Here is a 21,270-nt window from a genome sequence, read left to right on the forward strand (position 1 = left end):
ACTGTTATTGCTTTAATGTTTATTGGTTTGCTTGAGTTTTATTGTTGTATTTTTCATGCTGTTGTTTTATTGAGGGCCTTTGTAAGCCGCACCGAGTCCTTCGGGAGATGTTAGCGGGGTTCAAATAAAGTTAATAATAATAATAATAATAATAATAATAAGTATTGTCGAGGGCTTTCATGGCCGGAATCACTCAGTTCTTGTGGGTTTTTTCGGGCTATATGGCCATGTTCTAGAGGCATTTCTCCTGACGTTTCGCCTGCATCTATGGCAAGCATCCTCAGAGGTGAGGTCTCCAGAGGTGACCTCACCTCTGAGGATGCTTGCCATAGATGCAAGCGAAACGTCAGGAGAAATGCCTCTAGAACATGGCCATATAGCCCGAAAAAACCCACAAGAACTGAATAATAATAAGTACTTTGACCACATCATGAGAAGACAAGAAAGCTTAGAGAAGACCATGATGCTGGGGAAAATGGAAGGAAAAAGGAAGAGGCCAAGGGTGGATGGATGGCATCCTTGAAGTGACTGGCTTGACCTTGAAGGAGCTGGGGGTGGTGACGGCCGACAGGGAGCTCTGGCGTGGGCTGGTCCATGAGGTCAGGAAGAGATCAGGAAGAGTCGGAAAACGAATGAACGAATGAACAACAGAAGTTCATGTTTGATCAGCCTTTGCCAAAGAAAGAAAATACGCCCACGCCTGCTCAAGGAACACGGCTAGGAAAGCCCTGCTGGAACTCATCCCAGGCGGAAACGCGAGAAGGGCAGAAAACGGAGCTGGGCTTGGCCTGAGAGCAAAGTCTGACTCATGAGCATAGACACTCCTGTTGGGCAAGACCAGAGTCCAAAGGGGGAAGTCGCTGCCCTTTCACTGCGCGCCTGAGTCGGCCAAGCAAAAAAAGCCCTTCCCTTCTCTCTCTCTCTCTCTCTCTCTCCCCCGAGGAAGGCGGGGCAAAGGATCCGGGAAGAGGCCGGCCTGGGCAGGGAGCTAGCTAGCTGCTCGGGCCCTCCAGCGAAGGGAATGGCGACTGCGGAGAAGGTCTTCTCCGGAGGGCAGTGATCAGGAAGGAGGAGGCCATGCGACGCCTCTGCTTGCCGCTGCTGTTCCTCTCTTCCTCCTCCTTCTTCCTCGTATGCAGACCTGTGCCTACCGCTGGAGGTAACTAACTAGTCACTACTTCATCACACTAGAGGGGGAAAAATCCCCTTTGCCTCCTTCAGAAGTCTGGGGTTTGTAGTTTAGTGAGGCTGTCAAAGGCTCCTCCTTAAACTACAAACCCCAGAATTCTGCAGGAGGCAGCAAACCGGATTTTAAATGATTTTTTTTTCTCTAGTGTGATGAAACCAAATTTAACTCTTTCCTGCGGGGTTTGGGGAGAAAGGATTGCCATTCAGGGTGAGCTGCACCAGGCCTGGGCCAACTTGGGCCTTCCCTCCAGGTGTTTTGGACTGCAACTCCCACAACTCCTAACAGCCGGCAGGCTGTTAGGAGTTGTGGGAGTTGCAGTCCAAAACACCTGGAGGGAAGGCCCAAGTTGGCCCAGGCCTGTACTGTGCAGTTTGGTAGGGCAGAGAAGGCCAAAGATCTTCCAAAACTACAGCTCCCAGGATTGCATTACACCATGTGGAATCAAGCTGCCTTCCTACTCTATCATAAATGCCCCCCAAGGCCCTGGACAGCAGGGTTCAATTCTTACTCAGCCGTGGAAACTCCCATGGATGAGTTGTAAGTTTTCAGGGCTGTCTGACCACATTCCAGAAGCATTCTCTCCTGACGTTACACCTGCATCAATGGCAGGTATCCTCAGAGGTTGTTGTTGCTATTATTATTATTATTATTATTATTATTATTATTATTATTATTATTCGAAGCCGATTTAAGTCTTCTTTATTATGTTTATTAAACATAATAAACATGATGATGCTGATGATACGAGGGTTGAATGCAAAGTAATGCCTCCACCTTCGTAACTCCTCAACAGATGGCAGTACTGGTATGCGGCAGGTACTGGCTTGTTCAGTAGACTCTCCTCTACAGTTCTATTTTGGCAGGAAGCCTTAGCATTGAATGGTTGTGTTGTTAAAGTGCGAAGTATAGAACCCTGCACAGACAGTCGGTCAATGCAACGTGCAGTCATTGAATTCTTGGCAGCAGAAGGTGTCACCCCAAAGGAGATTCATCAGAGAATGCAAGCTGTTTATGGTGATTGCGTTGATGTTGGGCGAGAAAGTTTAAAGATGTTGAGGTGGGAACATCTGACTTGCGTGACAGAGTTGGACGTCCTGTGACAGCAACCACTGAGTTTCACAAGCAAAGGGTTGACAGATTGATTCAGGACAATCGTCTTATTACTCAGAGAGAAATTTCGAACATAATCGGCATTTCACAAGAACGTGTGGGTCACATTATTGTTTTGCTTGGCTATCCGAAGATGTGTGCACGATGGGTTGCGGAAACAGAGTGTCGACTTATTCCGTGACGGCTTCAGAAAACTTGTTCATTGTTGGCAGAAATGTATCCAATTGTCTGGTGATTATGTGGAAAACTGAATAGTGGTAGTTGGAGGATTATTTCTGCGTTTGATTTATTAATATATTCCTATCCAAGTAATGAAGTTGGAGGCATTACTTTTTATTCAACCCTCTTAATAACTGAGGTTTGTTGTTGTTTTACTTTTAGACTCTCAAAGTGTGACCCACCCAAGTTTACCCAGTGACTTGCCTGAACAGGGACTTGAACCCTGGTCTGGACTGAGTTCTTATTGCTAAGTGTAGTGTAAAATTTTAGCAGGGGAAATTATGTTATAACTCTTGTAATGAGAAGGTGAATCCTGAGGGAGGCTTTGGACCACAACAACACAAAGAAAAGGCATATCATCTAGGCATACATTGGAATACAAGTTTACCTGTATCACTAACAGGGTGCTAACCTTGGTCTGACACTCAACACTGTAATAATTTCATTCAACAGTTTCCCTTTTTAGCCTTCCTTTTGTTATTTAAGGACTATAACCTATAAATCCCTTACTGTGTGTCCATGAAGGTTGAAATGTCTTGTAGCTGAAACTGCTGAATTGAATCAGATTTAATTCCAGTCCATTTGCTAAATATTAACAAGAACAGCAACAACGTTATTTATTATCCACCTCTCCCTATGGCTCAAGACGGAGTGCAACATGGTTAAAATAGTCAAATGCAATACTATTAAAATGCATATACCAAAATACATACAACAAAGAACAACACCAATAAAATGCAGGTTAAAATTTACAGGTCTTCAGTTGTATCTTGAATTCTGACAGTGAATTTTGCTGTTGAATCTCTTCCAGCAGGTCATTCCACAATGACAGTGGCTTCATGGCACACTATATTTATTATACAGCTGCCGTGGCGCAATGGGTTAAACCCTTGTGCCAGCTAGACTGCTGACCCGAAAGTTGCTGATTCAAATCCATAAGACAGGGTGAGCTCCCACCTGTCAGTTTTAGCATCCAGGGACATGAGAGAAGCCTCCCATCAGGATAGTAACACATACGGGCATTCCCTAGGCAACGTCTCAGTATTTGCTATAATAATAACAGAAGAGCCGAAGAGCAGGTGTTGTCCGTAGACACCTCCAAAGTCATGTGGCTGGTATGACTGCACACAGTGCCGTTACCTTCCCTCAGGAGCTGTACCTATTGATGTACTCACATTTACATGTTTTCGAACTAGCAGGTTGGCAGAAGCTGGGGCTAACAGCAGGAGCTCACCCCACTCTCCAGATTCGAACCACTGACCTTTTGGTCAGCAAGTTCAGCAGCTCAGCTGTTTAACCCACTGCACCACCAGGGCACCATACACACACACACAAGTGTCCTCATTCCTGCACATATAAATTTTAAAAAAGGGATCTTCTCAGAGAGTTTTGAACTCAGGGGAACTGACCTTTTGTAACCAGATTTATTGCTTTTCACACATCAACACTAACTGGTCACTGTAAACACTTGAAATACTTGTACCAAGTTACACTGCCCTTTGAGAATTTAGAACAAGGATCATAATTTGGATTTTTCTCGATCTTATTACATTCTATCCCTCTCTAACAATGGTATGAATATGCTTTAACACCACTTTATCCATGAAACCTTGCATGAAAATAATAACCAGTCTTAATGTTGCCACATTTTTTTGGTGTTAAAGGTGCTCCCGCAAGCCTTCCCTTGATGAACCCTGAGATTGTTTTAATGTATGATTTGAGTTGCTTTGGGCCCCAAAGGAGGAAAAGTGAGATATAAATAAAATAGAATAAAAAGTGCTAGACGTATTGTATCCACACAACCACCAAAGAAAAGCTCACAGCTGCCAGTTTTCATTATTCTGCTCTGTTGTGGACTTTGGTGTTATAGATTGAGCATTCCTTATCTGAATTGCTTGGACCAGGAAATGTTTTGGATTTCAGATTTCTTTTTATTTTGGAATACCTGTGTTTGAATTAGGTGCGTAATGAGATAACTTGGGCATAGACAAGTCTATTTGTTGTTGTTTATTCATTCAGTCGCTTCTGACTTTTTGTGACCTCATGGACCAGCCCACGCCACATCTCCCTGTCGGCCGTCACCACCCCCAGCTCCTTCAGAGTCAAGCCAGTCACTTCAAGGATAAAATCCATCCATCTTGCCCTTGGTTGGCCCCTCTTCCTTTTTCCTTCCATTCTCCACAGCATCATTGCCTTCTCTAAGTTTTCCTGTCTTCTCATTACGTGGCCAAAGTACTTCATCTTGGCCTCTACTATCCTTCCCTCCAATGAGCAGTTGGGCTTTATTTCCTGGAGTATGGACTGGTTGGATCTTCTTGCGGTCCGAGGCACGCTCAGAATTTTCCTCCAACACATCTATCTTCCTTCGCTCAGCCTTCCTTATGGTCCAGCTCTCACATCCGTAGGTTACTATGGGTAATCCCATTGCTTTAACTATGTGGATCTTCATTGCGTGATGTCTCTACTCTTCACTATTTTATTGAGATTGGTCATTGCTCTCCTCCCAAGAATTAAATGCCTTCTGTTTTCCGGGCTGCAGTCTGTGTCTGCAGTAATCTTTGCACCTAGAAATATAAAGTCTGTCACTGCCTCCACGTTTTCTCCAATACATGGAAGTTATTTGTGTTGCTTATGCATAGACATCTACTTACACACAGCCTGGAAATACTTTTCATAATGTTGTACATGAAACGATTGTATGTACTGAACCATCAGAAAACACAGTTGTCACTATCTCAGCCAGAGTGTGGACTATTTTAGATTTTGGGGAAATTGTTTAACATTTTTTTTAACTTCTATGAAGCACATTCTTTCTCTCTTTCTTTTAGAGTCTCCTTTGTTCTTACCTGCACCCCAGAATTTAACAATTGAGTCACGTAATTTTGTGAATGTGTTGAGATGGTCTCCAGTGAAGGGAATCAATAGAACAGTATCCTACCGTGTAGAACAGCGTGTGTAAGTAAATAGTTCTTATATACCAAAAGAAGTACTTGCATTCTTTGTTAAACATTCTCATCAAATATGCAACCATGTGAAATTCCATTAATTATCTATTCCTTTGTATTTGCATTACAGAGAGTCAGATAAAGAATGGGAAGAAGTGAAGTGCACAAATATTGCAAAGCCAGAATGTAATTTTGATCATGGCAAGGAGTTTTACCGCAACCTTTTACGTGTTAGAGCTGAACAAGGGGGATTGAAATCTAATTGGAGTAAAGTCGTTCCTTTTAAAGCAAAAAGTAACAGTACGTATCTTTTATTACATTTTTGCCATACTATTGCTGGGAAAATATGATTTATCTGCAGACGAGAAATGAAATTTAAGTCAGCAGAATTTGCAGTATTGTGAACAGTCTTGCTTTACTGTCAACACTAAAGTATTTCTTATGGCATACACTTTTATTGAAGAGGGTCTGTGTCCTGCTGATGAAATTAATGGCCATTTAAGTATGATAAATGGTTCAGCTTTTGAGATGATAAGATTGTATGTTTGAAGCCATAGACTAGTATAGATGTTACTATGCAGTGAAAGGTATTGGTTTAGATCAGTGTTTCTCAACATGGGGGACGAGACCCCTGGAAGGGGTCACAGGGGGATTTCAGAAGGGTCACCAAAGACCATCAGAAAACACATATTTCTCATGGTCTTCAGAACCCCTTTGGCAGAGAAGGCTGAAGATCTGTTTGCCTGTCCTTCTCTTCCTCCTACCAAAGCCCTCCTCCTGCTGTCTGGATGTAGGTGAACAAACACTGCAAAACTCAAGGTCAAAGCCCATCAAACCCTTCCAGTATTTTCTGCTGATCATGGGAGTTGTGTGTGCCAAGACTGGTTCAATTCCATTGTTGGTGGAATTCAGAATGCTCTTTGTTGTAGGTGAATCCCAGCAACTATAACTCCCAAATGTCAAGGTCTATTTTCCCCAAACTCTATCAGTGTTCACATTTGGGCATGTTGAGGATTCAGCCAAGTTTGGTCCAGATCCGTCATTGTCTGAGTCCACAGTGCTCTCTGGATGTAGGTGAACTACAACTCCAAAACTCAAGGTCAATGCCCACCAAACCCTTCCAGTATTTTCTGTTGGTCATGGGAGTCCTGTGTGCCAAGTTTGGTTCAATTCCATCGTTGGTGGAGTTCAGAATGCTCTTTGATTTTAGGTGAACTATAAATCCCAGCAACTACAACTCCCAAATGGCAAAATCAATCCCTCTCCCAACCCCACCAGTATTCAAATTTGGGCATATTGGGTATTTGTGCCAAACTTGGTCCAGTGAATGAAAATGCTTCCTGCATATCAGATATTTTCATTACGATTCATAACAGTAGCAAAATTACAGTTATGAAGTAGAAACAAACATAATTTTATGATTAGGGGTCACCACAACTTGAGGAACTGTATTAAAGGGTCGCAACTTTAGGTTGAGAAATACCTCCCTAGAAGTATGCTGGTATAGTAATGGCATTTCATACATAAGATGCACTGATATTTTTATTCACTGTCAAGGGACCTCTGAGGCCCCTTCCACACAGCTGAATAAAATCCCACATTATCTGCTTTGAACAGGAACATGTGGCAGTGTGGACTCAGATAATCAAAGCTGATATTGTGGGATTTTCTGCCTGGGTTATATGGCTGTGTAGAAGGACCCCCGAGAGCTAAGATTGTGAAAGCCCCACTGTGGTTTGGTCTTGTAAACTCAGGGCTGTGGCTTTCCTAATTAAGTCAGCCCATCTCTTAGGTGATCTTCCTTTTTTAATTTCTACCAGCTTCTTTTTTTCTCAGCATTCCCTTGAGTCATGTCTCGCAGTGTGTCCAAAGTTTGAAAACTTCAGTCTAGTTACTTTGTCTCATAGGAAGACTTAATTTGCTCCAGGACTCATTGATTTGTCTCTTTGGTGTTCCATGGGATCTACAGACCTCTCTTCTAGCCCAGATGAGCTTATTTCCATAACTTTCCCACTTTCACAGTTTTGCATACTGGTATCAGATGACATCACATTGTCATAGGCTTGTGTAGAGGAAATAGCAAAAAAAAAAAAAAAAAAAAAAAAAAACCTTCCTCATTTGCTAGCATAAAATACCCCAGTACAGCTTTGGTTATTAAGAAATTTGGAAAATTTCCTATCTTGCAATCAGTGGTTCCCAAACTTTTTTTGACCAGGGATCACTTGACCAGAGACCACTTTGACCAGGGACCATTCTGCAACATTAGTACCAAAAGGGCTACAAATCAGTTGTTGGTCAATTTTAGATTTGGTTTGGTTATTTGAGGTATTGGTTCAGAAAATTGCATTGGATAGACCACACCAGCTCTTGTTTCTGATACAGAACATATGCCATTCAGTAGTCAGCATCTGCTCTCCCACAGAAAACCATATTTAATAATCTAGAGATGATGTGGTAGTAGTAATCTTTCGTGGGTAGTCAGCCTCTCCCCTTCCGACATCTCCGTTGCCTCGGCATTATAAGAGGGTTTCGTGAGACAATTTGCTTTCATTGCCACATAGTTTTGAGGCAATGGTGTAGTAATAGTGAGGCCGCAGATCATATTTCTTTCTTACAGACCACTGGTGGTCCACAGACCACAGGTTGGGAACCACTGATCTAAATCCTACTTTGTGGTGACCAGCTGTAGAGAGCATAGGCAGCACGGTCCCATTTTTACTTCTTTGGTAAGAGAAAATCATTTGACTGATTTTTAGGTGAGAAGTCACCTATTTAAAAAATAAAAGTCCAGGGAATCTGATGGTGAAAGCTTCAGGGGCCACATTTTGAGTTCTGAAGAGCCACATGCGACCCATGGGTGAACTTCACCCATCCCTTATCTACCTAAAAGATAATATGTGTTTATGTGGATGATGATTTGTTTTCTAGTCTGCTTTGCCAATGTTTATGAACATCCCCTTCTTTTGTAGATAAACTTCCTTCCTTAGTTTGCTTGCAAGTTTTCATCCCTGTGTGAAGAATGCAAATCTGCTGCTTCCATCAAATGAACCAATGTAGCCTGGAGTGGATAGGAAGCCTTTGGGTGTTTGCATTTGATTAAAACTATCAGTAAATTGCATTTTATCATTTTTTGCCTTTATCGTCATTTGTTTCAGCCATTTTGGGACCTCCAGAAGAAATAAATGTGACCTCAGAGGCAAACACACTTACTCTAAGCTTTCGGTCTCCTCTTGAGCATACAAGATATGACTCAAAATTGCAATACAAAATATACTACTGGGACGAGCCATTGAGCCAAAATGTAAGTACTCACCTTTGCTGGACAAGCTGGTTATTAAATATTTTTATTCATGATATAGACATACAGGAATACTTTAAAACAGGTGGGAAAGTGTATTGGCTTATTTTCACTTCTGCACTCTCCCCACATCCTGAAGGTCAAACCAACTAACTTTCAGAAAAATACAAGTGACTGGAATTCACTTCTGGGTTTCATTTTACCTTGTTTTGAGGGGTTTTTTTTCCGACTTGAAGAGGTGTTTAATAGGTAGAAAAATTAGACTTGCTTGGACAGTAACAGAAAGAATTTCTAAAATAGTAGTAGTAATTGTAATAAGAATAAACTTTATTTGTATCCCGCCACCATCTCCCCAAAGGGATTCAGGGCAACTTACAAAGGCACTCCAAGGGGCAGCATATAACATAAAACGGTATATAAGTCTAAAATAATAAGACATAAAATTATAACAACACTTACTTACTTACTTACGCGGTCTTTCGTTGGCCGAGTAGGATAGTCTTCCAGGGGCAGTATTCTTGTGGGTCCATAGGTGGCTGTGGAGCCCCCTATTCTTGATCTGCATCTTCTTCCGCAGTGAGGGCATTGGTTTCCAGGTGGAAGGTGGGGTTGGCTTGATGCGCCTTCCTCTTGGCACGTTTCTCAATTTCACCATCCATTCGTGCCTCTTCAAATTCTGCAGCACTGCTGGTCACAGCTGACCTCCAGCTGGAGCGCTCAAGGGCCAGGGCTTCCCAGTTCTCAACAACCACTACCAACACACATAACGTAAAATAAAATTCTCAATTTTAAAATACATAACACCTGTAGATAAAACTAGCTGCCAGTAATCCATAACTAAAGTGCCAGAGTGTATATAGGCCCATTACAGCCTACTCAAGGACAAAGGCCTGTTTAAACATCAATGTTTTTAGGCTGGATCAGAAGGGTTGAAGGGTGGGGGCTAACGTACAGTGTTCCCTCATTTATTGCGGGGGTTCTGTTGCAGGAACCCCCGCGATAAGTGAAAAATCATGATGTAGGGAAGAGGAGGAGGAAGAGGAGGAGGAGGAGGGGAGAGGGAGCCAGTTGCTGGGCCTTACCCTGGGCCTTACTCCGGGCTGGGGTAAGGCCCAGTGCCTGGCTCCCCTCCTCCTCCTCTTTCTCAGATGCCAGAGGCTTGTCTCCGGGAGGCCTCTGCTGAAGAGGGAGGGGTGGCGTCATCGTCCTTCGCCCCAGCCACTCACCAAGGAGGAGGAGGAGGGCGGTGCCGAGCACCTCAGCCAGACATGGCCAGGAAGAAGGACGACGCCAGTCCTCCCTCTTCAGCAGAGGCCTTCCACAGCCCTTTTGAAGGCTGCCCGGAGTTCCCGAGGATGGCCAGCCCAGCCAATCAAGTCAGAGCAGGGCCCGCCTCCCATTGGCTGGCCACCCCACTGGAACTTCTCCCACTGGGAAGAAGAAGCCCCCTCTGGAACCATGGTGGCGGAAGAAAGGCAAGGAAGGAGGGAGGGAAGCTGAGGAGGAGTAGAAGGATGGATGTGGGGATGCAGGGCTTGCCTTGTGGGCCATTCATGGAAAACCTCGGGGGCCGCTCAGAGAAAACCGTGAAACAGCGAGTCCGTGGTAAGCGAACCGCAAAGCGGTGAGGGAACACTGTAATCTCTTTTGGGATGATATTGCAGATCCGGGGAGCCGCCACAGAGATGGCCCTCTCTCTCGTCTTGGGGGCCTCTCCTGCAGATCTCAAAGCCCACGCCAGTTCATAGAAAGAGATTCGGCCTCGAAGTAGGCTGGCATCTTACTTGTAACTTTGTATTTAAAAACCCAGTCAATCCACTTTTTTCATAATGTCCATCTCAACACAACCATATAATGATCGGTGGAGAGCAGTGGACATCTGAGCAGCATGACGTTCTGGCAAACAAACTAGTCAAATGTGGGCTTGGCAAAACTATGGTTAAGGACAGGGGGTGTTGCTGCTTGTTTAAAATATGAAATATCCCTCCTGGAAGCTTCTGGGATAGGCATCTTCTTTGGAATTGTTATGGACAGAAAAAGGCATTATTGCAGTTGGGGCTGCCGAAATAGCTGTGGACACTGCAGTTTGCTGAGAGCCAGAATGAGGCAATGGCGATATGCTCTGAACAAATCTTTCCAAGAAAACCCTATGAGAAGTTCATCTTGGAGTCAACCTAAGTTGGAAATGAATTGAAGGCACATAACATTTTATATATTAATCGCAGTCTCAGCTTTCCAAGTGTATGCATAAGAAATCCCATGGACAGGCCTACTACATTCTGTGGGATAAGAGCAAAAATATTCTGGATGACCAGAAGAAAAGAACTGCAGCATAACTTCTTGGTGCAATTAGAACTATCATATTTGTATGAAATATATGTTAAGTCCATTCTGGCTAAAGCTATTGTCATATAAGTGTGCTTGAATTTTCCTTTCTTCTGCTTACACAGACATCAATATGGACCAAAAATAGAGCCACGAAATTCAAGGATCTAAAAGAAGTGACACAATATTGTTTTCAAGTACAAGCAGTGTTTATAAACAATACAGGAGAAATAAGTGGCCCTCACTGCAACAAAACACTTGTCACTGGTATGTATTTTCTTCATTAAATAATGATATTGTAATTTCTATGTCATGAAGGATGCACACTTAAGGAAGCATTTACCCTGATGTGATTTCTCATGTTATAGTGATACCTCTTAATTACCCAGAAATGGTGTTAAGGAAAAGTTTTCAATCACTAAGTAGCTGTACTGAGCTTGTTCGGTTTGTTTTAAAAAGAAAATAGTAACTAGTAGCTATAGATATATTACATTCTCTGTTTTCCAAATGGGACCCTATTTTGGCAATAAAACATTGAGTAGGTTTTCATTGGCTTTTGCAGAATTCGTTTAGTTGCGAATCGGTGTAAAACACATAGACAGTGGCAAGAGGTAGAATAGGATTGGAAAAGAGATGAAAAAAAATGCTCAAAGAAAATGTCTTGTATTAAAGCTAGCAAAAGTTGAAATAGTTAAACTTTTAGTGGCCACAAATCCTTTTAAACTACAGGTATGAAGCCGTGAGACCCACATGTCACTATGTAAATAAGTTACTATAAGTTAAGTTACTATATCAATAAGTTACTATAAGTTAAGTTACTACATAAATAAAATGATAGCAGTAATTAACAAAATGTTGATACCCTTTCACTGTAATATATAGTTTTTTTGTTTCAGATAGCTTCTACTTATACCCTTTTCCTTGGCTTCTGAGGTTCCATCTACACTGACCATTTAATGCAATTCAAAGCTAGTTTCAAGCAGCAATAGCCAGACAACAAACTCCCACAAAGGCTAGTAAAATGAAGCCCTTAATGTCCATCAGTGCACTATAGTTTGTATAACTACCATCCAGACCTCAAACTGGTTCCAGGATTCCCTATGCACTCAACTGCATAGTGAAACAATTTTCTACAATACTACAGGGTTAGTCAAAATGCATAGGCCAATAAGCCATTCAATTGAATGGCTTATTGGCCTATGCATTTTGACTAACCCTGTACTTTGAAATTGCATTAAATGGTCAGTGTAGAAGGGGGCCGAGTGTCTGGATTTTGGATTATTAATCCTGAATGTCATAGTCCTGAAAGATTGTATGAATGGGTTGCTGTGAGTTTTCTGGACTGCATGATCATATTCCAGAAGCATTCTCTCCTGTCGTTTCACCCAGATCTATGGCAGGCATCCTCAGAGATTGTGAGGTCTGTTGGAAACTAGGCAAGTGAGGTCTATATATCTGTGGAATGCCCAGGGTGGGAGAAAAAACTCTTGTCTGTTTGAGGCAAGTGTGAACATCAGGAGAGAATACTTCTGGAACATGGCCATATAACAACCCAGTGATTACAGCCATGAAAGCCTTCTACAACAGATTGTATGGATGTAGTTTCTGATTATTTGTGTAAGAACCAGAGGTTACTTGGATACAAGTGGTCAGCGACAGTCTTCTGTATTCCATGGTGTATTATTTATTCTTTACCCTAACATAGAGGTAGGCAGAGTGTGGCCTTCTGTATAATGTAAATAAATACATGTATAAATATGTGAGGGGAAGTCATAGGGAGGAGGGAGCAAGCTTGTTTGCAGCTGCCCTGGAGACTAGGATGCAGAACAATGGCTGCAAATTACAGGAAAGGAGATTCCATCTGAACATTAGGAAGAACTCCCTGTGAGAGCTGTTCAACAGTGGAACACTCTGCCCCGGACTGTGGTGGAGTCTCCTTCTTTGGAGGCTTTTAAACAGAGACTGGATGGCCATCTGTTGGGGATGCTTTGAATGTGATTTTCCTGCTTCTTGGCAGGGGGTTGAATGGCCCACAGGGTCTCTTCCAACTCTGTGATTCTGAATGTTGTTGGAATGCCTCTTCTTTGAGCACAATTCAAAGTGCTGAGTATGATCTTTAAAGCTCTACACGATTCAGGTCCAGACTAGTTGGTTGATCATATCCCCTTGTACGAACCTGCCAGGGTCCTGAGATCTTCTTGAGAGGTCCTTCTCTTGGTCTCACTTTCATTGCAAGCTCAATGATGGGAATGAGAGAGCAGGCTTTCCTTCTCAGTGGTTGTCCCTCGACCCCGGAACTCCCTTCCCAGGGAATGGCTCCCTCTCTGCTGTCCTTCCAGCAGCAGACTATACCCTTCTTATTGAGACAGGCTTTTAAAGAAGGTTTTAAGATCTAGTCAGGGTGCTGCGATTTTTATCTTTGAATATGTTTTAATGGATTTTAACTGTGAATTTGTAATACTGTTATGTTTAATTCTGTTTTAATGTTTGCATATTTGTATATTTTTAAATTGTGTGGTCATACTTTTAATTGTAAGTTGCTTTGAGTCTCCTTCGGGAGAGATAAAGTGGGGTGGTAATAATAATAATAATAATAATAATAATAATAATAATAATAATAAGGCAAAAGAAGGCTCTCCATAGACAGTTCCTGGGAAAAATTGAGAGCAAAATTGACAAAGACAAAACATGGCTGTGGCTCACAAATGGAACTTTGAAAAAGGAGACTGAGGGCCTGATTCTTGCAGCCGATGAACAAGCAATTAGAACCAATGCCATCAAAGCCAGAATTGAAAAGTCGATGACAGATTCCAAATGTCGACTCTTCAGGGAAGCAGACAAACAATGGATCACATACTCAGTTGCTGCAAGAAGATCATACAGATGGACTATAAGCAAAGGCATAAAACTGTTGCTCAGATGATCCACTGGAACTTGTGCCACAAATACCATACAAAAAACTAGTGGGATCACAAGCCTGAAAAGGTTACACAAAATGAATATGTAAACTACTCTGGAATTTCTAAATTCAGACTGACAGAATTTTGGGGCACAATACTCTTGATCTCACAATTGTGGCAAAAAAGGTATAATAGTCAATGTTGCAATCACAGGTTACAGCATAATTGACAAGAAGCAACTGGAAAAGGTTACACAATATGGGGATTTAAGGATAGAATTGTAAAGCCCCTGTGATAATTTCAGGTTAATGTATACCATAGAACTGCAGTAAAGACCTAACAATTCAACACACACACACACCATGAAGGCCAGTGAAATCTCGTATATAGCTTCCACTGTTATGAGGCTCTCGCTGTATTTTAGTAAATTTCAACTAATTGTGTTAATAATATCAGATTCCTAACAGTTGGCAACATCTTTTTTTTTCAGAAAGAACAAGAAACATTTATATTGCCGTGATATTTGGAGTTCTAGCGTCTACCATTTTGGCAACATTTTGGTTTGTGCATGTTATTCGAAAATATAAAAGCACAATTAAATATTTTTGGCAACCTCATCTAAAAATACCCTCCCACTATGAAGAGGTATGTATAGAGATCATTTATGAGTATTTTAAATAAGTGCAATTAGATAATACTTAGTACTGTACAGATTAGTGATTCCCAACCTTTGGGCCTCCAGGTGTTTTGGACTTCAGCTCACACAGTTCCTGAAAGCTAGTAAACTGGCTGTGATTTCTGGGAGTTGAAGTCCAAAGCACTTGGAGGCCCAAAATTTGGGAGCCGCTGGTATAGACTAAGGATTTGAACTAAGGCTTGGATTGATAGAGCTGTTATGTAGCGTGGTACTACATTTCTTCCTCTAAAGATTCCAGGCACAGCTGGGGTTGGAAAGCCATGTGTTTTGCCTGCATTGGGACACTTTTTCCATTTCACTTTAAGATCATTGCATGTTCTATCTGGACGAAGCAGACTCCTATTACTTCCCTATCTGACTCCCATACAGCTTTTGTTCTTGCTGCAATCTCCATAGACAGGAAAAAATGACTAGTTAGAAGCACATACATTGGACCAAGGCTCCAGTTCTTGGATTAAGAAAGAATCCCAGCTTTCACTGTAGTCTGTATCTGTGATGATATAGCTGCTCTCAGCACTCAGATCCTATTAGGGAACCTGCACTCCAGAAGGGAGGGGATGGGCATGTAATCTCTATTTACTTTATTCTGTCAGCTCAGGAATGCTGTTTCACATAAGCCTATATTTGAGAGCAAACTCTGACACCTATTGTTTTTCTTTATAATTCAGATCATTTCCTGATACTTAAAATAAGAATATTGAAAGAACTCAGAGGGAAGGGTGCTTCCTCACTCCCCTTTTATTATGTGGCCAACATTCCCTCCCTCTTTCTCTCCTTTCTTTCTCTCCTTCCTTCCCTCCCTCCCTCTTTCCTTCCTTTCCTCTTTTTCTTTCCCTCCTTCTTTCTTCCTTTTCTGTTTCTTTTCTCGCTTCCTTTGCTCTTTGTTCCATCCTTCCTTGTCTCCTTCCTTCCTTCCTTCCTTCCCTCTCTCTTTCGTTTCTTCTCTTCTTCCTTCCCTCTTTCACTTTTTTATTTCCTTCTTCCTTCCCTCTCTCTTTCGTTTCTTCTCTTCTTCCTTCCCTCTTTCACTTTTTTATTTCCTTCTTCCTTCCTTCTCTTTCTTTCTTTCCTTCTGTCCTTCCCTCTTTCTCTCCCTCCTTCTCTTCCTTCCTTCCTTTCCCCTTTCTGTGTATGTGTTTTGTGTGTGCATATATGTGTGTATATATTTCTGTATAATTTCTGTATATCTGTATATATGTGTGTTTGTGTATATATGTGGTTTTGCACATGAGTTATTACATTTTTATTTATATAGATCATCATTACACATTTGTGTATTTGTTCTGTGCCACTTTGTGAATATGTGTGTACTCATAGTCTGGTTTGATTGCATTCTATTTCCAGCTCAACTTGAACTCATATAAAAAGTAATTGCTATTCAGTCATTCTGTTAATCAGTTGATTTCTTTCAGCTAGAACAAAATTAATTTTGTTTCCCTCACATACAAGGTAAACTGAGAAAGCAGGCAGAATACATGGAAATCACAAATGCATTTCTAGAGATTGATACAGGACATTGGCTGGATTCCTGTCATGAATTTACAAGTGCATAAACACTAGTCACAATCCAATCACAGTCCCCACTTACTGAGAAGCAGCCACTGCAATTGATGGGAAGCTGTTCTGTAAATCAGGAAGCAGGTCCTCATGACCTCATTCTATCCTGTACTCATATAGATTATCTTTAGTGTGACAGGCAGATGCAGGACCCCTGGCACAATTCCCCTTCATGCTAGAGAGCTCTGATATGAGGGGTAGGTAGGACCAGCAGCTTTCTGGTGAATAGGGAAAGTCTCCCCTTAACTGCAGTGGCTGCTTCTTGCTAAATGGAGTTTAGGAGATTTTCATGATCCTTCAACAGAGACTATGAATGCACAACTCAAAGTTACACATTTGTAACTGTCCAGCAGGATTCCAATCAATATTTCTAGCATCCTTGCTTTTCAGCAAGACCTTTCTGACAAAAGCATAGTGCTTCCCTGACAAATTATAGTAAAGATTACTTTAGGTGAAGTCAAACAAGCAGAGAACAATGATAAAAGCAGATCTGTTCTGCCTCTGTGTTTGCTAAAGATGAGTTGGAAGGAGATGTGACACAAAGGACAGATCGGAGGCTGTATTTGAATTAAAAACAATGTTTTATTGATAAACAAACTGAATTTCCTTTCCCTTGGTTGCCATTGTAAAGTCTCTATGGGAAAAGGAAACCCTATTCTTAATCTTCTTTAAAGTCCAAATTTGACTGCTGTCATTTTACTATGCTGTATATGACTTTGACATAACTTGTAACTTGTTTACTATGTTCTCTACAACTCTGACGTGACTTTGACTTAATACAGTCCCAACGCGACGTGAATTCCTGTGCACCTTCTACCTCTCTCTGCTTCCTTCCAATACTAGATTCCATCTGACAATCCCTGACAATAATAACTGCCATTCCAAGGCAAGAAGGAGCTGAGACTGAGTTCCTCCCTGCTTCCAGATCCTTAAAGGCACAGGCAGTAAATTATAGCTTCTGGAGGCAGGACAAGACCAGTATACTTAATTGCCCTATATAATAACACAATCTGGCATATCTGAGAAACAGAACCCAAACTGTTAGCTTATTAGATTACTAGAAGTGTAGTTTTATCTATACCCAAGCGAGTGGCCTTTCCTTCCCCTTCTGTTGCAAACAGTTGCCCTTCTTATCACTGTGGGAAGAAAAAGGTCAAGTGATGCACTTGATCATGGTTATAGCGAATTGTAGTTTAGGATTTGGTCTTCATATTTCATTTAATTGACAATTAAATGCTTCTTTTTCAGGACTTACAAAATGCTCAAGTGGCTACAGAGTACACATTTCAGAACTGTGCAGGAGAAGAACATTGGGACACTGTATCGGTTATCTCTAATACAAGTCAAAATCAAACTTCGAGAGACAGCTTTCCTAGTGGAACTCAAGTAGATGTGTCAAATTTGGATGAACATAGATAGCAGTATGCAAAGCATCTTCATCTCACAGTGGTCGTTGACTCTTAATGTCCATTTGTGAAAATTCACTACAGCCTCAAAGAACAGACATCCTCCATGTGTTGGAATTGTGAAATGGAAAGCAACACTAAATTGTTGAGAGGATACACATGCTGTGAATCAAGAGAGATCACTTCAAGCACTTCTCAAATGATTCGAGATGGATTTTCTCCTGGAGTCTTTTATAACCTGATGTTTAATCATAAAACATGATACTTTCTATCAGGAATATGGTTTCATGGGCCACTGGAATAGATTGAAACCAAAAGACAGTTTTGGCACAGAGTTCAGTTAAGTATAACAAGGAAGGTACAAGGAAAATATGCACCAGTGATCTCATGTATTTATAGATAAGGCTGGGTGTTTTTATACAGCACAAGGACAATTGTTACTCTGCTTTTTATACAATGGCACTGCCAGTTCATTTCCAGGCTCATTTTTCCTTCTGAAACACTTGAGTCTTTCTGTCCTTCAGATATCCCTTGTCAGTGTCTTCCCAACAGTTTTGGCCTCCCTCTTGAATTTGGTGCCCTCGCTTTCCAGTTTGAGAATATAACTTATTTCTACCAAATACATCACTAGCCTATTTTGGCCTATCTGGGAGAAAAGAAGAGAGAGCACTGACATTAGACATTACAAAAAACAACCCACGGCCTGGATTCAGACAGTATAGTAAACCAATTGCAGGAGGAGAGATTGGGCAGCATAATCCAGCACAAATGATTCTCGATAACCCAGGATTCCGATTTATCATGATCTGATACTTTGATCATGATACTTTCTGGTGGGAAAATTTAAAATGTTTCTTTTGTTCTTTTTGAGAAAACAGCTGTCATATTCTTGAAATAAATTATTTTCTATTTCAAGTAGTGTGATAAGTTACTGTGTCATCAAATTACATAGATGTTTAGAAGGCACTATCAATAGCATTTACATAACCATTTTACTATGTTTTCTTCAACTTAATGGGCTTCTTCTAGTTGGGAGTTGCAAGTGGGTTTACAAACAGCTCATTTGATAGATTGGAAAGTTATTGATGTAAATGAGGGTATGCTTTGAAATTAAGTGTGGTGTCAGCCATATTTGGCTCTTGCAGCCCCTTCCAGATCTAATTATTTTCTCCCAGGGCTGCTTTAGTCATCTACCACTGCATGGAAAATCTGTGAAGTTCCCTTAATGGAGCCACCTCTCCTGATGTAGGACATCTGCAAATATGAACAGTCTGGAGTTCGTTATTTGCTATTATTGTTGGATCATTCTTAAGACCCTTTTCAGGTGTGTTCAGATTACTCCCTAACTTCTTTGTCCGATGCATCAAGAGGATTAGTCATTGATCATGAAAAGTGAACCCTCTTGGTGGTGGCATAGGAATCTGGGAGTGGTTCGTCTTGTCTGTCTTGAATAAGCTGATTCTTTTAAATAACCTTCTTAGAGGAAGTTTGCCCTACAGTACTAATTGTTTCAAACATATGGTGGAATTGTGGTGGCAGCATCACGTCAGAACGCTAATCCACTAGTAGAATTTAGAAGTTAGACGAACCTATCGTTATTCTTGCCATGCTATTTCTGCCTTTGGTACCAAACGTTCTGCTGAGGAACGCCTCTACTTTTTAATCTGAGCTATACCTGTACCTGACAGTCTTTTGTTCCTGCAGCATTGTAGTTCCAATATGTTTCAGCAAATCTTTATTCAAAATTAGTTGTAGGCATAGCGACATGGGATAAGTAGGCCAAACAAGATTTGCATAAAGAAAAAGAAAACATCTTGAACCCTTAGGAACTATTTGGAGCTGCTTTTGAAGTACATAGAGGAATAACTTTTTTCACCTCCATTTTTAATGGTTTCCATTTTGGTGGTTTAGATGTATGCTTTTTTCTTTTTAAACAAATTGGACAAGAGTGGTGAGGCAGGCTTATCTTTCCCCTTTTTTTGTTTTGTTTTGCTATTCAAAGAGTTTTAGTAGGAATTCAAGGCAGCTACTCATATTTTACCGATCGTGGAGCATGGTACAGTACAATCCCGATTTTTCCACTTCAAGCATTGTTAACTGGAGACACACAGTTGCATTCGGACATAAAAAATGTTTCTCTACCCCTGGTAGTGCAGTGGGTTAAATAGCTGAGCTGCTGAACTTGCTGATCAAAAGGCTGGTTGTTCGAATCTGGAGAGCATGCTGAGCTCCCACTGTTAGGCCCAGCTTCTCCCAACCTAGCAGTTTGATAACCTGCAAATGTGAGTAGATCAATAGGTGCCACTTCTGTGGGAAGGTAACAGCACTCCACACAATCATGGTGCCCACATGACCTTAGAGGTGTCTACAGACAATGCCGGCTCTTCAGCTTAGAAATGGAGATGAGCACTACCCCCGAGAGTTGGACATGACTAGACTTAATGTCAGAGGAAACTTTTACCTTTATGTTAGTCCTTCACTATCTTCCCTATGCTGATGCTTTAAAAAACTCTCCAGCTAAGGCAAAGAAGAAAAGGGGGCTGAGTAAGCATGAAAAGTTTGTAAAAAAGAACTTCTTTATCAAAGGTTTTATTAACTGAAGTATGCCTAACTATTTGAAAAAAATATCTTTCTTCTTTGGCTAAGCAAAGCCACCTGGTGGTCAAAGTAATAATCCTCATTCCAATATGACTTGTTTTTCTCAAGTCCAGGGAAGTACACCAGACTATACCCTTCAGTTGATTTATTTCTGTGGATGAAGGTTGCTTGCTTACTTACTCTGCTGAGGTTTCCAATGGGAGAAAACCATTACAGAACCATGATAGGCACATACATAATCTGGCAGGATTTCCGCTCTGCTCTATTCACATTAGTAATGCACAAATGGCAGCCTACATACATATTTCTGTTTCCACCAGGCTTTTAAGGAAAGTAAAACCTAGTATTTTGGGGAAATGGAGCTCACCACGAAGGTGCAGAAATGTTTCCTCAACCCTCAAATTGCTACCTGTCCCTGCTCTAGAAGAAACATACATCTGAAGTGGCACATTCTGACTTATCCTTCTTGTTTTGAAATTTTACTGGCAGCTAGGACTTGCATATATAAAAGAGAACTTGGACATAATACTTCTGAATTACTCTTCCAAGTAATGTTTTCATGCTATGGGAAACCACCCATAAGATCTCTTAAGTTCAATAAATCCCACACAGTAGCTAAAACTTCCCATTAGAGGGCCCAGAATAACCAAGCTATTGATTTGACCTCAACGGCCTAAAGAAACTCAACAGGAATCCCTGGGTAAGGGCCAGGCTGCTTTGTTTCTTGAACTTCTTTATCCATTTCTTTTACTTGCAGTTTTAGAAATATGTTCATGTTCTCACCCAATCATTTGTAGAAGAAAAGCAACAAAGACATGGCAGATTTTTTTTTAAAGCACACAAACATTTAAACATTTTGAGAGAGAACATGAATGTAGTAAAAAAAATGGGAAAGAAGGGGAGCATATTTGGTGGTGTACACTTCTACAGTTTATGGTCTTGCATTTTTGGCTACAAATATGCAAAACAGTGCAACAAACGGATACCAGGCTTAACTAATATTGTAATTTATAGAAGCTGTATAAA

At 41.2% G+C, this 21,270-nt stretch overlaps 1 protein-coding gene across 1 annotated transcript; it reads left to right on the forward strand.

The window, feature by feature from the left end:
* The first annotated feature begins 778 nt into the window (after window positions 1-778).
* On the forward strand, window positions 779-18,561 carry IFNGR2 (interferon gamma receptor 2). The gene is made up of 7 exons (XM_060770389.2): window positions 779-1,159; window positions 5,347-5,473; window positions 5,594-5,763; window positions 8,619-8,764; window positions 11,212-11,353; window positions 14,477-14,631; window positions 17,489-18,561. Exons 1-7 carry the CDS (start codon window positions 1,078-1,080, stop codon window positions 17,657-17,659), a joined length of 993 nt encoding a protein of 330 aa, XP_060626372.2. The 5' UTR covers window positions 779-1,077; the 3' UTR covers window positions 17,660-18,561.
* Window positions 18,562-21,270: the final 2,709 nt, after the last annotated feature.

This window comes from Anolis sagrei, chromosome 3, assembly GCF_037176765.1.
Source record: "Anolis sagrei isolate rAnoSag1 chromosome 3, rAnoSag1.mat, whole genome shotgun sequence".
NCBI lineage: Eukaryota > Metazoa > Chordata > Lepidosauria > Squamata > Dactyloidae > Anolis > Anolis sagrei.